This window comes from Trachurus trachurus, assembly GCF_905171665.1.
Source record: "Trachurus trachurus genome assembly, chromosome: 20".
In the NCBI taxonomy this organism is placed as follows: Eukaryota; Metazoa; Chordata; class Actinopteri; order Carangiformes; family Carangidae; genus Trachurus; species Trachurus trachurus.
This window is the reverse complement of record NC_139911.1, coordinates 6,782,216-6,794,912: the sequence shown is the minus strand read 5'-3', so window position 1 is coordinate 6,794,912 and position 12,697 is coordinate 6,782,216. Positions and strand designations below refer to the sequence as shown.

Here is a 12,697-nt window from a genome sequence, read left to right as displayed (position 1 = left end):
GAAGTGATTACATTTTATTGTTGCTTTAAATCGACGCAGCAGATGAAACTCCAGCTCGAGTTTGTGTGAGCGAGTGGTGGCTTCGCTGCCTAGGAGCAGCAAACAGGAACATACAGCCCAACCTGTTTTTAAAATAATCAGCAGATTTCACTCCAAAAAATCTCAATTCGGAGAATGTGCTGGACTCCCTCACACCGCCACAAAGAAAAGTGCTTCATCATTACAAAACAGGAAGAGTGCAACGTTACATCTGCACAAGCAGAGCAGCTACAGGAGCTGGGCTTTTTAAAAGTTTCTGGCAATGACAGATGGTGAAGGAGATTAAAGGCAGATATGAAAATCATGTCCAGCATATTTATTCTCATAAGGGAGAATGGTTTTAGGGGGGAAATTGAAATTTTATAGATTCTCGAAATGTTTCACATTTGAGCCGAAGCTGTCTGTTTGTCTCGGCCCCGTGGAGACACGGTTGTTGTTTCCCTCAGACTCACAATCAGCCACGTAATGAATGCATCCTCCTCTATCTCTTTGCCACTTTAGGGACCTAAAGGTGAAAGAGGAGAGAAAGGAGAGGCTGGCCCCCCAGGATCTGCCGGACCCGCTGGTGCCAAAGGACCCCCTGGAGATGACGGTCCAAAGGGTAACCCCGTAAGTCTGCCACATACTTCTCTAAACCTGCAAAGTATTTCACACAGCCTCAAACATACGGCTTTAAAGGAAACTGCACCCACTTCCACCACCACCACCACCACCACCACCCCACCCCGCCCTGGAGGCAGTCTCATCCTCGAACATATTTAAGAGCTAAAAAGCCTTTTTATTGCAGGAGATTATATTTTATGCCTGCATGGTAATGGGATGCAGTGAGGCCTTTCCTCACGGATTTGCATCATCATCATTAAGGCTATCAAATTGCCCTCAGTGGTTGTAACCAGGTACACCACGGCTAAATCACTCTCTGCATTACTAACCATGCCTTAATGCCTCTGATCCAGCAGCAGCAGCAGCAACTCACGTCCCTCTCTTTTTTTTTTTTGCGACACTGATGCATCTCATTTCTTTCTCTTTAAGGGTCCTGTCGGATTCCCTGGAGATCCTGGTCCTCCCGGAGAGCCAGGTGTTGCTGTAAGTAAACCCATTTACAGTTAACCATGTAGGTCTTTGTATTGTGAATCATGTTAAACCCATTAAATAAGTAACAGTGTAGCATCCCAATGTCAGTCTGCTGTAATCTAACCTGTCCATCCCTCTGTTACAGGGCACTGATGGTGAACCAGGAGAGAAGGGAGAAGATGGAGAGGGTGGTCAGCCTGTAAGTAGCTGTTATCCTATTGTACATGGAAAAGCGTATATAATGTCATAACTATGGTTCACTTGAGGGGCACATCACAAAGACATAATATAATCTAATGACCTTAAATAATAGATAATTTGTCGGTGAATGAATAAGCCTGAATATCTCTTGTTTACATTTATTTTATGATGTAGTGGCCCCCCAGAAGGTTGGGTGCAGTTAAAGCTGTAGTTATATTCAGTGAGTAAATAATTTTCTCTGCAGCATTTTAATGATATTTACTTCATACTCTTGGGTAGAGAGTAAATAGACTTATCTGCTTTGCAGATTCATTAAGTATGATTAGAAATAAAAGCCAAACAGTAATGTGCTGGCCCTGTGCAAAGAGCAACGAATCACAGCTCTTATTAGCATTCATGAATGTAAATGAGCCTTTATCATTGCCAAAGAAAAACACAGAAAATATTTATTTCCTCATTGAGTGCTAGACTTCAGATTTTTAGTTTGTGGACTCATACTGGAATTTTAAATTTTAAAATCGTGTTGTTTAGAAGCAACACTGAAATATGATTTCAATTTGTTCTCTGACATGTCCTCCTGTTGTACATATTTACATCTACTAGTACTCAGCCTATAAACCATCTGAAAAACTCTGCTTTCAGTTTTGTGAATATTTACTAATGCAAATGATAAAAAAATTGCTTTGATTGCTTGCAATTACCTCTGAGATAATTGGATGAAAGTGTCTCAGGGAGCACAGTATGTATCATTTCAGGCAGTGCAGCGCCTCATCCAATTGTGGGTTTTGGCTCAACTCTACTGGACTCTCCTGGGGTTGAATATTCTCTAAATGTCAATATGCTCTATGTGTTAGTGTCCTTTTGGCAGACATAATGAGAAATTTAGTGAAGCAAGCTGCACTCTCATTAAAATTCATATCAGCTCTCACTTTTTGTTGTTTAATACAAACTCTTCATTGGCATCTCCTGTTTGCTTGCTTGTTTTCAGGGACCTCCAGGTCCATCAGGAGAAGCTGGCCCACCTGGACCACCTGGCAAGAGAGTAAGTCTGTGACTAGTAAAATAAATATTATGACAGTGTTTGTGCGCCTCGCTGGTGGCAGTAATCCAAGGCTGACCCATCTGATGATCTGCGTTTATTAGCATTTCATCATTTCAACTTGTTTTGATGGGACTCTCTTGCTGACCACAGCTGCAGCCGCTGTTAAACCCATGACTCAACAAGACCTTGTTAGATGCATTGGGTGTGTAGCTGCTGGCATTGCACACTGTGCCCGAAGCCAGCAGACCAGCATCCCACCTCGCCTCACAACAACTCAGTGCTGGCAGTAAAGCAGCCAGAGATTCATCTTCGGTAAAAAGCAGAGAGAGTGAAAAAACCAGGAGGTAGATTTAAGGGGTCAAGGTGTCGTGCTGCTGGTGAGAGAGAGAGAAAAAAAGCCATCTCAAAGCCTGCTCAGAGATGATGTTAAAATCATGAGAAATTGGAAAGGATTTAGCACAAACCAGCTGGAAAAGAGGAGCCTTTTGTTCCAAACTCACTCACGTCCTTGTGGCAGAGGGAAGAGAGTAAGAGAGATACAGCAGCTTTGACACTATATCGATCCGTGGCTGCAAACTGACAGCTGGAGCAAAACAAAGGCATAAGATGGGTGTGGTAGAGTTGTTAAGAGGTGATGAAAAGAGTCTTTGGAGGCTTTGAATGTGTTGATTGCAACGTGATATGGTCATCAGCACTGAGACTTTCACTGGAAGAACCACAGCAGGCCTCTGTTTTGGTGAAACTTCTCAAGGTTACAAGTTTGAGTTAAGATAAAAGATAAAGATTCAAACATATTTTAAGCCGATGTGTCTTTGATGTCCGTGGAAGTGAGGGGATGCTTCTTTCTACACTTTATGAGGTTGAGATATCTGAGCGAAGTATCAAAGCCCAGCTGCTTTTTGAATGCACATTTGCAACGGAGGATTAACATATTTCCAATATGATGTGAGGCCTCAAAAGTCCTCATGAAAATGATGAGCAGCTATTTTCCTGAATTTGAAAGAAAAGTCACAATATCAAGTTGAGTGACTGCGTTTCAAAGGAAGACTCCAAGAGCTCAGTCCAGTGGGACGAAAACGCGCCGTGCATTTTTAAACTGGGGTTGATTGCTTTTCTAATATGCCCGATGAAATTTACATTCAGAGTATTTAGCTTGGTATCAGCACATGCTGCACCTAAATGGCCCGGGGGATTATGGTAAGGAAAAGGGCTATTTTATCACATTTGGCTCTTACCTCACTGAGGGGGGAGAAAAAAAAGGGACCCGAGATGATCCTCCACAGGTTGCTCCTCTGAATACCTAATTCCACACTTAGGATTGTTTAGGGATCTGGATCTTTTTGTGTGTGTGTGTGTCTTGTCAGCGATTTGCCTGTGGAAATTAGCGACAGTCTTTAAACCAGTCCCCGGCTCAGCTTCTGATTGTGAAAAGGTCAATTTAGTGTAGCTTCAAATTTAGTTTTCATCTGATTTGATAAAGCTTTAATACTGGAAATGTATTCAACTTTGCTTCTTGGAAAAAAAGAAATATGGAATAAGGTATTAACCTCATCCAGTTTTAATTCCTTTTTTATTTGAGTTCAGGTCAGTCATTCTGTTTTTTTTTTTTTATCTTTTCTTCATAGCTGGGAGCGATTTAATGTAATTAAAAACCATCTTAAACTGGGTCTCTTACACATGTGGCTGCAGAACCATCACAAAGGCAAACTTAACAGGGAGAAAGCATCTTCCACATTGACTTTAGCTGGTGCATATTGTGCCACAATTGAAAAGGTTCTTTGTGCTGGTTGTGCTGATCAAGAGCCTGCCTCTTCAGCAACCAGTGAGAGGTACACATCAGGGTGAGATGAAAGCTCCAAGACAGGAGGAGAGCTCACATTATAGGCTCTCAGTCAATAGCACGCAGGCTGTGGTCGGCCAGATCAGAGTGGAATTTGGATGAAGAGCGGCTTTGAAGGGAGACGACTGAAGGTGGAGTTGAAAGAAATCGTTGCGGGCCTGAAAGATCCTGACCAGAGAGAAAAGACGACCTGCCAGCCCTGGGCGTGACTGATGAAGGCTGTGTGTTTTCTCTGTGTGTGTCTGTGTGTGTGTTCCTGCACTGCCGTGTCACTGTGTATGTGGACAAAAGGCGTGTGCAAGTCATTCAAATAGGTCCCGACATAACTGAATTAGTGCACATTCAAGGACAATGGATTATCTTCCCCATTCAAAGACACCAGGTATCTATCAGGCAAGACAATTGTTCAAAATGAAATGTAATTAAGGTGAAGTGAAATGCCAAGAGGCTGCGGAGGCGACCTGACTGCATCCTCTCTGATGATGATGATGATGCTGCACACATGATGCTCCGCTCCACATCATTTTCAAAACAACGAACCATCGTATAAAGAGGCGCATAATCGACATATATCACCTTCTCTTCAAAGGTTATTGATGAACACCTCTCTGCTTGTGCAGTCCTGCTGTATCACTGCTGTGTGGTCTGATGCTGTGTTGAAATGCTAAAGCGGTGTCCTTTCTTCCTCCTCAGGGACCTCCGGGGGCTGCAGGTGCAGAGGGCAGGCAAGGAGAGAAGGGCGCTAAGGTAACAGATCGATTCATCCTTTTGCACAGTAGCGGCATCTCAGCTGCAAGTCCCTCGGCTCACACCACCACCACCACCACCACCCACCTCAGTGTCCCCACATTGTCCCCCCTCTTTAATTAAAAGCACAAAAAAAAGCAGAAGTAATTTAATTCCCGCCATAGATTAGATGGAAATTTATGGATGCAGCCTATTTCAGTAAAACTTGAGACTCAACTTGTTTCTTGTATTGTGCCGTGGCTTAATTTCAAGACTGACAAAAGGACTCAACGCTATTTGTGTTCAGCCCTCAGGTGCTCAGTTACCATGCTTTTCTCTTTTCGTTGCGAATCAGAGCTCCATGAAATTTACTCTTTAGTCTCTGGTTGTTTTACATCAGTCTCCTGGTTTCCTCAGGTACTAAATCCATACATCCACCCATGTCTGTACATACGCGAGATCTATAAGCCTGAAATTGAAATGATAACCTCCATAGGTTACATGAGCATGGATGTATGGAAGACCACACCTTGCAGCTGAAGCTCGATATGTTATTTCTACTTGGTGTGTGTATATTGATGTATTTCAGGTCACAGTCGGTCACCTCTCTGACACACCTCGGTGTTGTGGCCAAACTAATGTATTAATTTACTCTAAATATAAAACAAAGAGAGCTTCAGCTCCGTCTGATGTTGTGAATCCAATCGGGAAGAACAGGCACACTTTGCCTCATTTGATAACTCAGACTCTTGTTTACTTGTCCCCATTCACACAGTCTACAAGCTGTAAACCGCCTCAGCATAATTTAAATCTAAAAGCAGCCTGCAGCTGAATTCTGATAAAAATACTCTGAAGAACGTCTGTGCTGCAGATTTAAGAAGTTGTAGCTCATCCTTTTGTTTTCCACCATGACCAAGCATTACAAATGATCACATGATCCAATACTCAGATTATGTCATTCCCTCACAACACCTCTGTGTCCACATACAGGGTGAGGCCGGTGCAGAGGGTCCAGCAGGTAAAACAGGACCTGTCGGGCCCCAGGGACCTTCAGGAAAGCCCGGTCCAGAGGGTCTACGTGGAATCCCCGGCCCCGTCGTAAGTCCAAGTCTCTCCTTCTTGTCCATTCTGCAACACACACATACACAGCGTGCACACACATAGAAAAGTTCTACTAAGACATGATGATGGACTTCATGGAATAATCAATACTCCCATTTGGCTCATAGGTTAGTTTCACTTGTTTATTCCAGCACACTTTTTCCCCCCTGTTTGGGCTATTAATCATGGTGCTGAGCTCAGAAAATCAATGGCACAGGCTGGAGAAAATACAGCAGACTGTAATGCTCACTACATCTGAACGGCTTTTTACAGGGTGAACAAGGACTGCCAGGCGCCCCGGGACAAGACGGTCCACCTGGTCCTATGGTTAGTATGCATAATCTCTAATTAGTCTGATCAGTCTGTGCATGTATGTACATTACAGTGTGTAGCCAGAGCTGGAGTGGTAATTATTTTACCCCCCAGTTCTCCAGTGATGTCTCTTTAGTCATATAATGATTTTCCTGCCTCTTCTATTGTAGCACATCATTTTCACACCTCTCCCTCTCTCTTTTATCTCTTACTCTCCTTTCATGTTAGTCATTACAGTCTCATTCCCCGGTCTTAAAATTTTTCCTTCTCCTCACTCTCGCTGCCTTTTTTTTTCTCAGAAAAAATTGATTTGTAACTTGTGCTGTTCTTGTTCAGGGTCCACCTGGTCTTCCTGGTCTCAAAGGTGACCCTGGATCTAAGGGTGAAAAGGTGAGTGCAGCCCATTTTTTTTTATTCCCAGTCTCATCCCCCAGGTTGAGAACAGGCAGGAAGTTAAAGCTGAAAGCAGCGAGAGAGGAGCCTTTGGACAGTGATCCGGGCTCAGACTGAAGTCGAGGCTGCTCACAGCTAGCTTCTTCTGCCACTTTGCAAATGATAAGACTCCACACGTCCTCTATCATCACAAAGCAGCATTAATCCCAATACAGGCTTATGTTAACATTAAGGAAACAAAATTAGTTTTTGGCGTAGCTGCTGTAAGAGAAAACCTCTTAACGGGACTGAATATGCAGCAGAATGCGATGTATCATTCTAATCTGTGTAATCTTTTCTTCGCTGCCGCTGTCAAATTTGCTGGTGAAATATAACAGCATAGGATATTCAGACAGCGCACATTACTCTGTCTAAATTGCCTCCCACACACTGACGTGATAGCTTGAGTGGAAGAGCAGTTTAAACGCTCACAATGGAGCCTCTTCCATGTAGCATGTTGTTATTCTTTAATGCCGTCATGTCATCTGGTCTATAAGAAGCCTTCAGTCGTCAAAGTCTTTGACTCCTCTGTTTCTTGTGTGTCAGCCTTGTGCGTTGTTGTTTTTTTTTAAGTCTCTTACAGAAGAGTTTTCCATTATGATGCCAGAGGATTTGTATTGTAAAGAAACCTCACCTTCATCGCTTCCCTTGTGCATTTCATTTTTGTTGAAGAAAGCAGTTTTTGTCCTTGTCAGGCTCCTTCGCAGCAGCTTTGAAAGTTCGGAGTAAACACAAAGGGACGTTATTGTAATCTTTGATTGTTCTTTGTGCGTGAACATTTGTTTTGCGTCCTGCAGGGTCACCCAGGATTGATCGGTCTGATTGGACCCCCCGGTGAGCAAGGAGAGAAGGGAGACCGAGGTTTGCCTGGACCCCAGGGTACTCCTGGTGGCAAGGGCGATGGTGTAAGTGATTGATGACTCCATTCTTGCACTGGCTCTCCACCTCACGCCATTCTTTAGCCCATTTACCTTTCTACAGTCCAGCCACACTCATTTACTGTTGAATGAAACCCCTCCAAAAGGGCATTCTGGTCTTATACTCCAATTTATTTTGATATATTATTATTTATTTTGTTTATTTACCTCCCCATCTTGCCTTGTGAGTGGACAGAACTTCATTTAGCTTTAGTTTTCCACTATAATCCACCATTACCCTTCACATATCCCCAGTCGTCCAGTTAGTAGTAGCCTGAACACTGTGAACATGACAGACTTTATTTCTACCACTTGCTGCCACTGTGGTCAGTTTCTGTGTAACTGATAACCACTGTGATAATCTCATATTCTGCTTTGTGGAAAACACTGATAAGAGATTCCTTCTGAACTACGGCATTAAAATTTTAATATTTTTTTCTTAACCGTCGAGCCTTCCTCTTAAATAGCAGGCTGTAGAGGAAGAAGGTTGAACCTCTGTCTCGGTAAAGGGCTGATGTGAACCTTCATCCATTTTTAAATAAACATTGCAGAACGGCTGAATATGATATTCTGCCCTGCTGTGGCCCCCAGCCTGCCCTGGCTTAGTGATTTAAGGTGATGGCACGGATGAAGTATCTGGAGATTAAACCTAATGAAACTGTAATGTCCCCTTTTGTCAAAGCGCATGGGCTTCAAAAACTTTCCTCTCCGTTGACCATTTCTATTTTTGGCACCTAAAAGAATAGCCCCCCCATCATTTGGCTTAATTTCCTGACAAAACTTAGCTGTGACATTGTGAGGGGCTTTGTTCAGAGTGCAGGGTTTGGCCTTTTTCTGATGACTTTTGTTTATATCTCAGTTCATAAAAAAACTCTATGACTCCATGTGAAAGCTTGATGTATGTCTTCGCCTCCTGCACAAAAGAATCTCACTCTAGACACAATAACACCTTTTGTCCCCAATCTTTCTTTAATATATATCTGACTTCTTCTTTCATCTCTTCATATCACAGGGTATCAGTGGATCTTCCGGTCCTCTCGGTCCCCCAGGTCCCCCTGGTCTGCCTGTAAGTCCTTCACTGATTCACTTATTCATTTAGATTCTGCACCGCAGATAAGACTGACTTTGCTAAAATTGCTGTCCTTATGTCTCGTCTGATGCAGGGTCCTCAAGGTCCTAAGGGATCCAAGGGTTCAAGTGTGAGTAGAATTAATGTTTATTTAAAGGTTTATCGCCGATGTGTATGATAAATCCAGTTTGGCTGATGTTTTTTCATTTCATATTTTATCCAGGGTCCTGCTGGTGCCAAAGGAGACACTGGTTCAGTTGGTGCTCCCGGTCCTCCTGTGAGTATTAAACAGCACTACTGTTGCCCTCGGTTTCCCTTAAGTTCAAATCAGAAACTGTCAAATATAAAAATAAAAATAAATGTTTGTTTTTTTGACTTTTTAAGTTAATCTTATTGTTGTCATTGCATAAAACATATACAACAACGTTCGGCAGTCTCCTACAGCAGCAAAAAACTTTTTTAAGAAGTATAAAAAACAACAACATAGTGCAAACTGTCAATAAATAATTAAGTATTTGCACACATATAAAGTGCAGAGTGCCAGTGTCAAATAAATAATTATGCATCAACATATTATTTACATACTTTCATTTTTCCACAAAACAAAACATTCACTGACGCTATGAATTAGAATACGAGTAAATAAAATGCAATAGAAATATCATAAAGGTAAAACCACATGGAAAATAGATATTTTTGCCATGGGGAATTACAGCAATGCAATAACAATCACAGAGCAACACAACAATCTTATAATAGCCCATATTCCTCCATCAGTCATCCAAATACAGTTCAGTTTTCAGTTGTAGACCTGCAGTCATTCGCTCCTTTGTGTAGTTTAGTGTAGAGTTACGGTTGATGGTTGACTAAATTTGTATTCCTCATTGCGTCCTGCAGGGTCCACCAGGTGAGGTGATCCAGCCGCTGCCCATCCAGTCGCCCAAGAAAACCAAGCGCTCGGCCGACATGCAGTCAGACGCCGCCGGCACCATCATGGACTACGGCGAGGGCATGGAGGACATCTTCAGCTCGCTCAACAACCTCAAACAGGACATCGAACGCATGAAGTATCCCATGGGCACACAGAACAACCCGGCCAGGACGTGCAAGGATCTACAGCTGTGTCACCCAGAGTTCCCCGATGGTGAGTACAGTCACAGCAGCACGGTTAAATGTTGTAGGAGATTAAATGTTGTAGAAAAATCCTCTTTTTTGGTATAATTCACAATAATTTAACATGATCAGTCCTATCAGTACAGCAGCACGTAACCTGGAGCAATAATTAAGACAAAGTTGACATCCACAGCAGCAGTGTGGGTTGATTCTGGTTTATTTTTTACTTTATCCAGCAGCGTGTAACCCATGACAATGAGAATTAATCTAAGAATATCATGTCAACTGAAGGAATCCAGCAAGCTTAATTTTGAGGTTGAGCTTTGAGGCATTTTCTGTGGACATCATTTGAACAGGATGTTTGAGTGTGCTTGGTTCTCCTCAGGCGAATACTGGATTGATCCAAACCAAGGTTGCTCAGGGGATTCCTTCAAAGTCTACTGTAACTTCACCGCCGGGGGCGAAACCTGCATCTATCCAGATAAGAAGTCCAACGGAGTGAGTAGCCCTGGATTCTCACACGCAACAACATTCATAAGCGTCGCTTCACAATCACGATTCCTCATCGAATATTATGCTGTCGTGTTAAAACAGCTCATCAACAGTCTGCACAGCGGCGGGGTTAAGTTGTCAAAGGCAGCCATTTGATTTGCTTTGGGGCTAAGCTTGTACAGATTTGATATTCACTTTATTGCAAGCAACACTGTCAAAAATAACAAAAAAAAACAAAACACCAAAAGGCAAATAGTGTAAAATGATCCGACTCTGTGAAGTCTGTGAAAATGATATTTCAGAGACATTAAAATAACAAACAGATGATAAACTTTGATGCTGCCCTTGAGGCTTGAGGCTTTGTGCAGCAGGTATTTTCTTGTGTTGGCAGTTTGATTCACGACTAGTGTTGTCACGATACCAACATTTTGGTACCGGTATCGGTACCAACATGTTTTTCGATACTTTTCGATACTTTTCGGTACTTTTCCACATAAAAAGAGAACACAAAAAATTTCATTATTGGCTTTATTTTAATAGAAAAATGTTGGACCATAAAACAGGAAATCAGTAAACAGTTAGGCCTACTGCTGCTGCAGGATTAACATTCCATCTATATTAATCTGAACTCTTCCTAAATTAAAAAATGTCTGTTTAAAAATGAACATCAACTTGTTTTCTTTGCATTATTTGAGGTCTGAAAACACTGCATCTTTTTTTGTTATTTTGACCAGTTGTAATTTTTGGGAGAAATTGTTATCAGTAGTTTATAGAATGAAACACAAATGTTCATGTTACTCAAACACACACCTATTGTTTCCCATATGTAGACCAAATTGATTCTGTTCCCCCCACCCCCATCAACGCAATATTGTTCCGTTAATTCATCTCTCCGTAGCGCTGCTTCGCCGTGCTCACTCACTCACAGAGAGAGAGAGAGAGACAGAGAGAGAGAGAGAGAGAGAGAGAGAGAGACAGAGAGAGAGAGAGAGAGAGAGAGAGACAGAGAGAGAGAGAGAGAGACAGAGAGAGCATGCAGCCAGTGGTGATCCGCGGTAAAAACAAAACTTATTAACGAGGCTGTGGCGGCCGTCTCTCTCTCGCGCGCGGCGCACACACACAGACACACACACAAACACAGGCACATGGACAGGTGGCGCTGTAACGGTAATGATAAAAAGCACCTTGCTTCGTTTGTGACTCGCTCTCTCGCTCCTCGCGGCTCAAATTACAATGCGGCGACTTCACGCGGCGACGTCACCGCTGCTGGCGGCGCAGAATGAAAGTACCGGTCCCATCTAAGCGCAGTATGGTACCGTTTTAAATGCGTTAGTACCCCGGTACCAATCTAGTACCGGTATACCGTGCAACCCTATTCACGACAGAAAAATAAAACTGATGCTGGAATCTGTCTGTTTGTTGACGGACTCGGTGTGACTTTGTGGCTTCTCTTCTTTTTCTGCAGGTCAGAATATCGTCATGGCCCAAAGAAGCTCCCGGGTCGTGGTTCAGTGAATTTAAACGTGGTAAAATAGTAAGTCGCCTCTTTTATTGTTCTTTTTGTTTCACATTCTCCAGTTTCACCACCTTCGCTCAGTAAAACACTAAATGGATCACCGCCCAGTCTCCGACTATTTTCCCTGCTTACTCCTGTATACCTGTGCTGCTCATGTTGCTGCTGCTGCTGATGATGATGATAGACTCAAATAGCAGCACCACCCATTAAATTGCAGGGGAGTGACCTGAAGTTGAGACATCCCAAACTACATAATGGTTTGAGTGCGTTCATATTTCAGTCCAAGCCAGAGCAGAGAGCATTTCATTTCAAAGCCCCCGAGGGATGAGCTTTTAACATGTACAAGATTGGCTTTTAGTTAAAATAAATCTACATCCTTTTGAAGTGGCGCCTTCTTTCACTTATTGTGGGAACATTACAATTCCTATCCAGTTCCCACACGAAGAACAAAGCATCAATAAAACATTAGAGAGGATCCGAGCAGAAAAAGTTAAGCATTCCAGCAGTCCTCCTCTCCCTCTACCCTTCAGCAGTTTCTCAGTAAACATCTGCTACTGTTACTGTTAGTCGGAGAAGAAAGACACAGGTTTATCCTGGTGTCATGCTGATGTGTTTCCACAGAGAGTAGAGCGGGATGAAAAAGCAGATCGACGCACAGCACAGCACAGCTCGGTGGGATTAGAAGTACAGCACGTCGCCTGCCGCTGACCTGAGAGGGCTTTTTATGCTCATGTTCCTACAAGGTTCACGAAAAGTTAATGTTCTCGTCAGGCTCGCGACTGATCCGCAGAGCTCTGGGTTCTCTAGATTCAAGATTCAAGAA

General features: G+C 42.9%; 1 protein-coding gene across 2 annotated transcripts in view; it reads left to right on the top strand.

Annotated features, from left to right (window-relative positions):
* The window catches only part of col11a1a (collagen, type XI, alpha 1a), a gene marked incomplete at both ends in the record, with an annotated part of 80,615 nt that overhangs the window by 66,090 nt on the left and 1,828 nt on the right, over window positions 1–12,697 (top strand). For both annotated transcript variants that reach the window (XM_083995045.1, XM_083995044.1), the window contains 15 exons: window positions 541–648; window positions 1,072–1,125; window positions 1,259–1,312; window positions 2,303–2,356; window positions 4,890–4,943; window positions 5,913–6,020; window positions 6,297–6,350; window positions 6,672–6,725; window positions 7,565–7,672; window positions 8,697–8,750; window positions 8,848–8,883; window positions 8,977–9,030; window positions 9,651–9,897; window positions 10,252–10,364; window positions 11,824–11,892. In XM_083995045.1, the coding sequence (XP_083851171.1) occupies window positions 541–648; window positions 1,072–1,125; window positions 1,259–1,312; window positions 2,303–2,356; window positions 4,890–4,943; window positions 5,913–6,020; window positions 6,297–6,350; window positions 6,672–6,725; window positions 7,565–7,672; window positions 8,697–8,750; window positions 8,848–8,883; window positions 8,977–9,030; window positions 9,651–9,897; window positions 10,252–10,364; window positions 11,824–11,892 (1,221 nt within the window). The remainder of the gene's footprint in view (window positions 1–540; window positions 649–1,071; window positions 1,126–1,258; window positions 1,313–2,302; window positions 2,357–4,889; window positions 4,944–5,912; window positions 6,021–6,296; window positions 6,351–6,671; window positions 6,726–7,564; window positions 7,673–8,696; window positions 8,751–8,847; window positions 8,884–8,976; window positions 9,031–9,650; window positions 9,898–10,251; window positions 10,365–11,823; window positions 11,893–12,697) is intronic.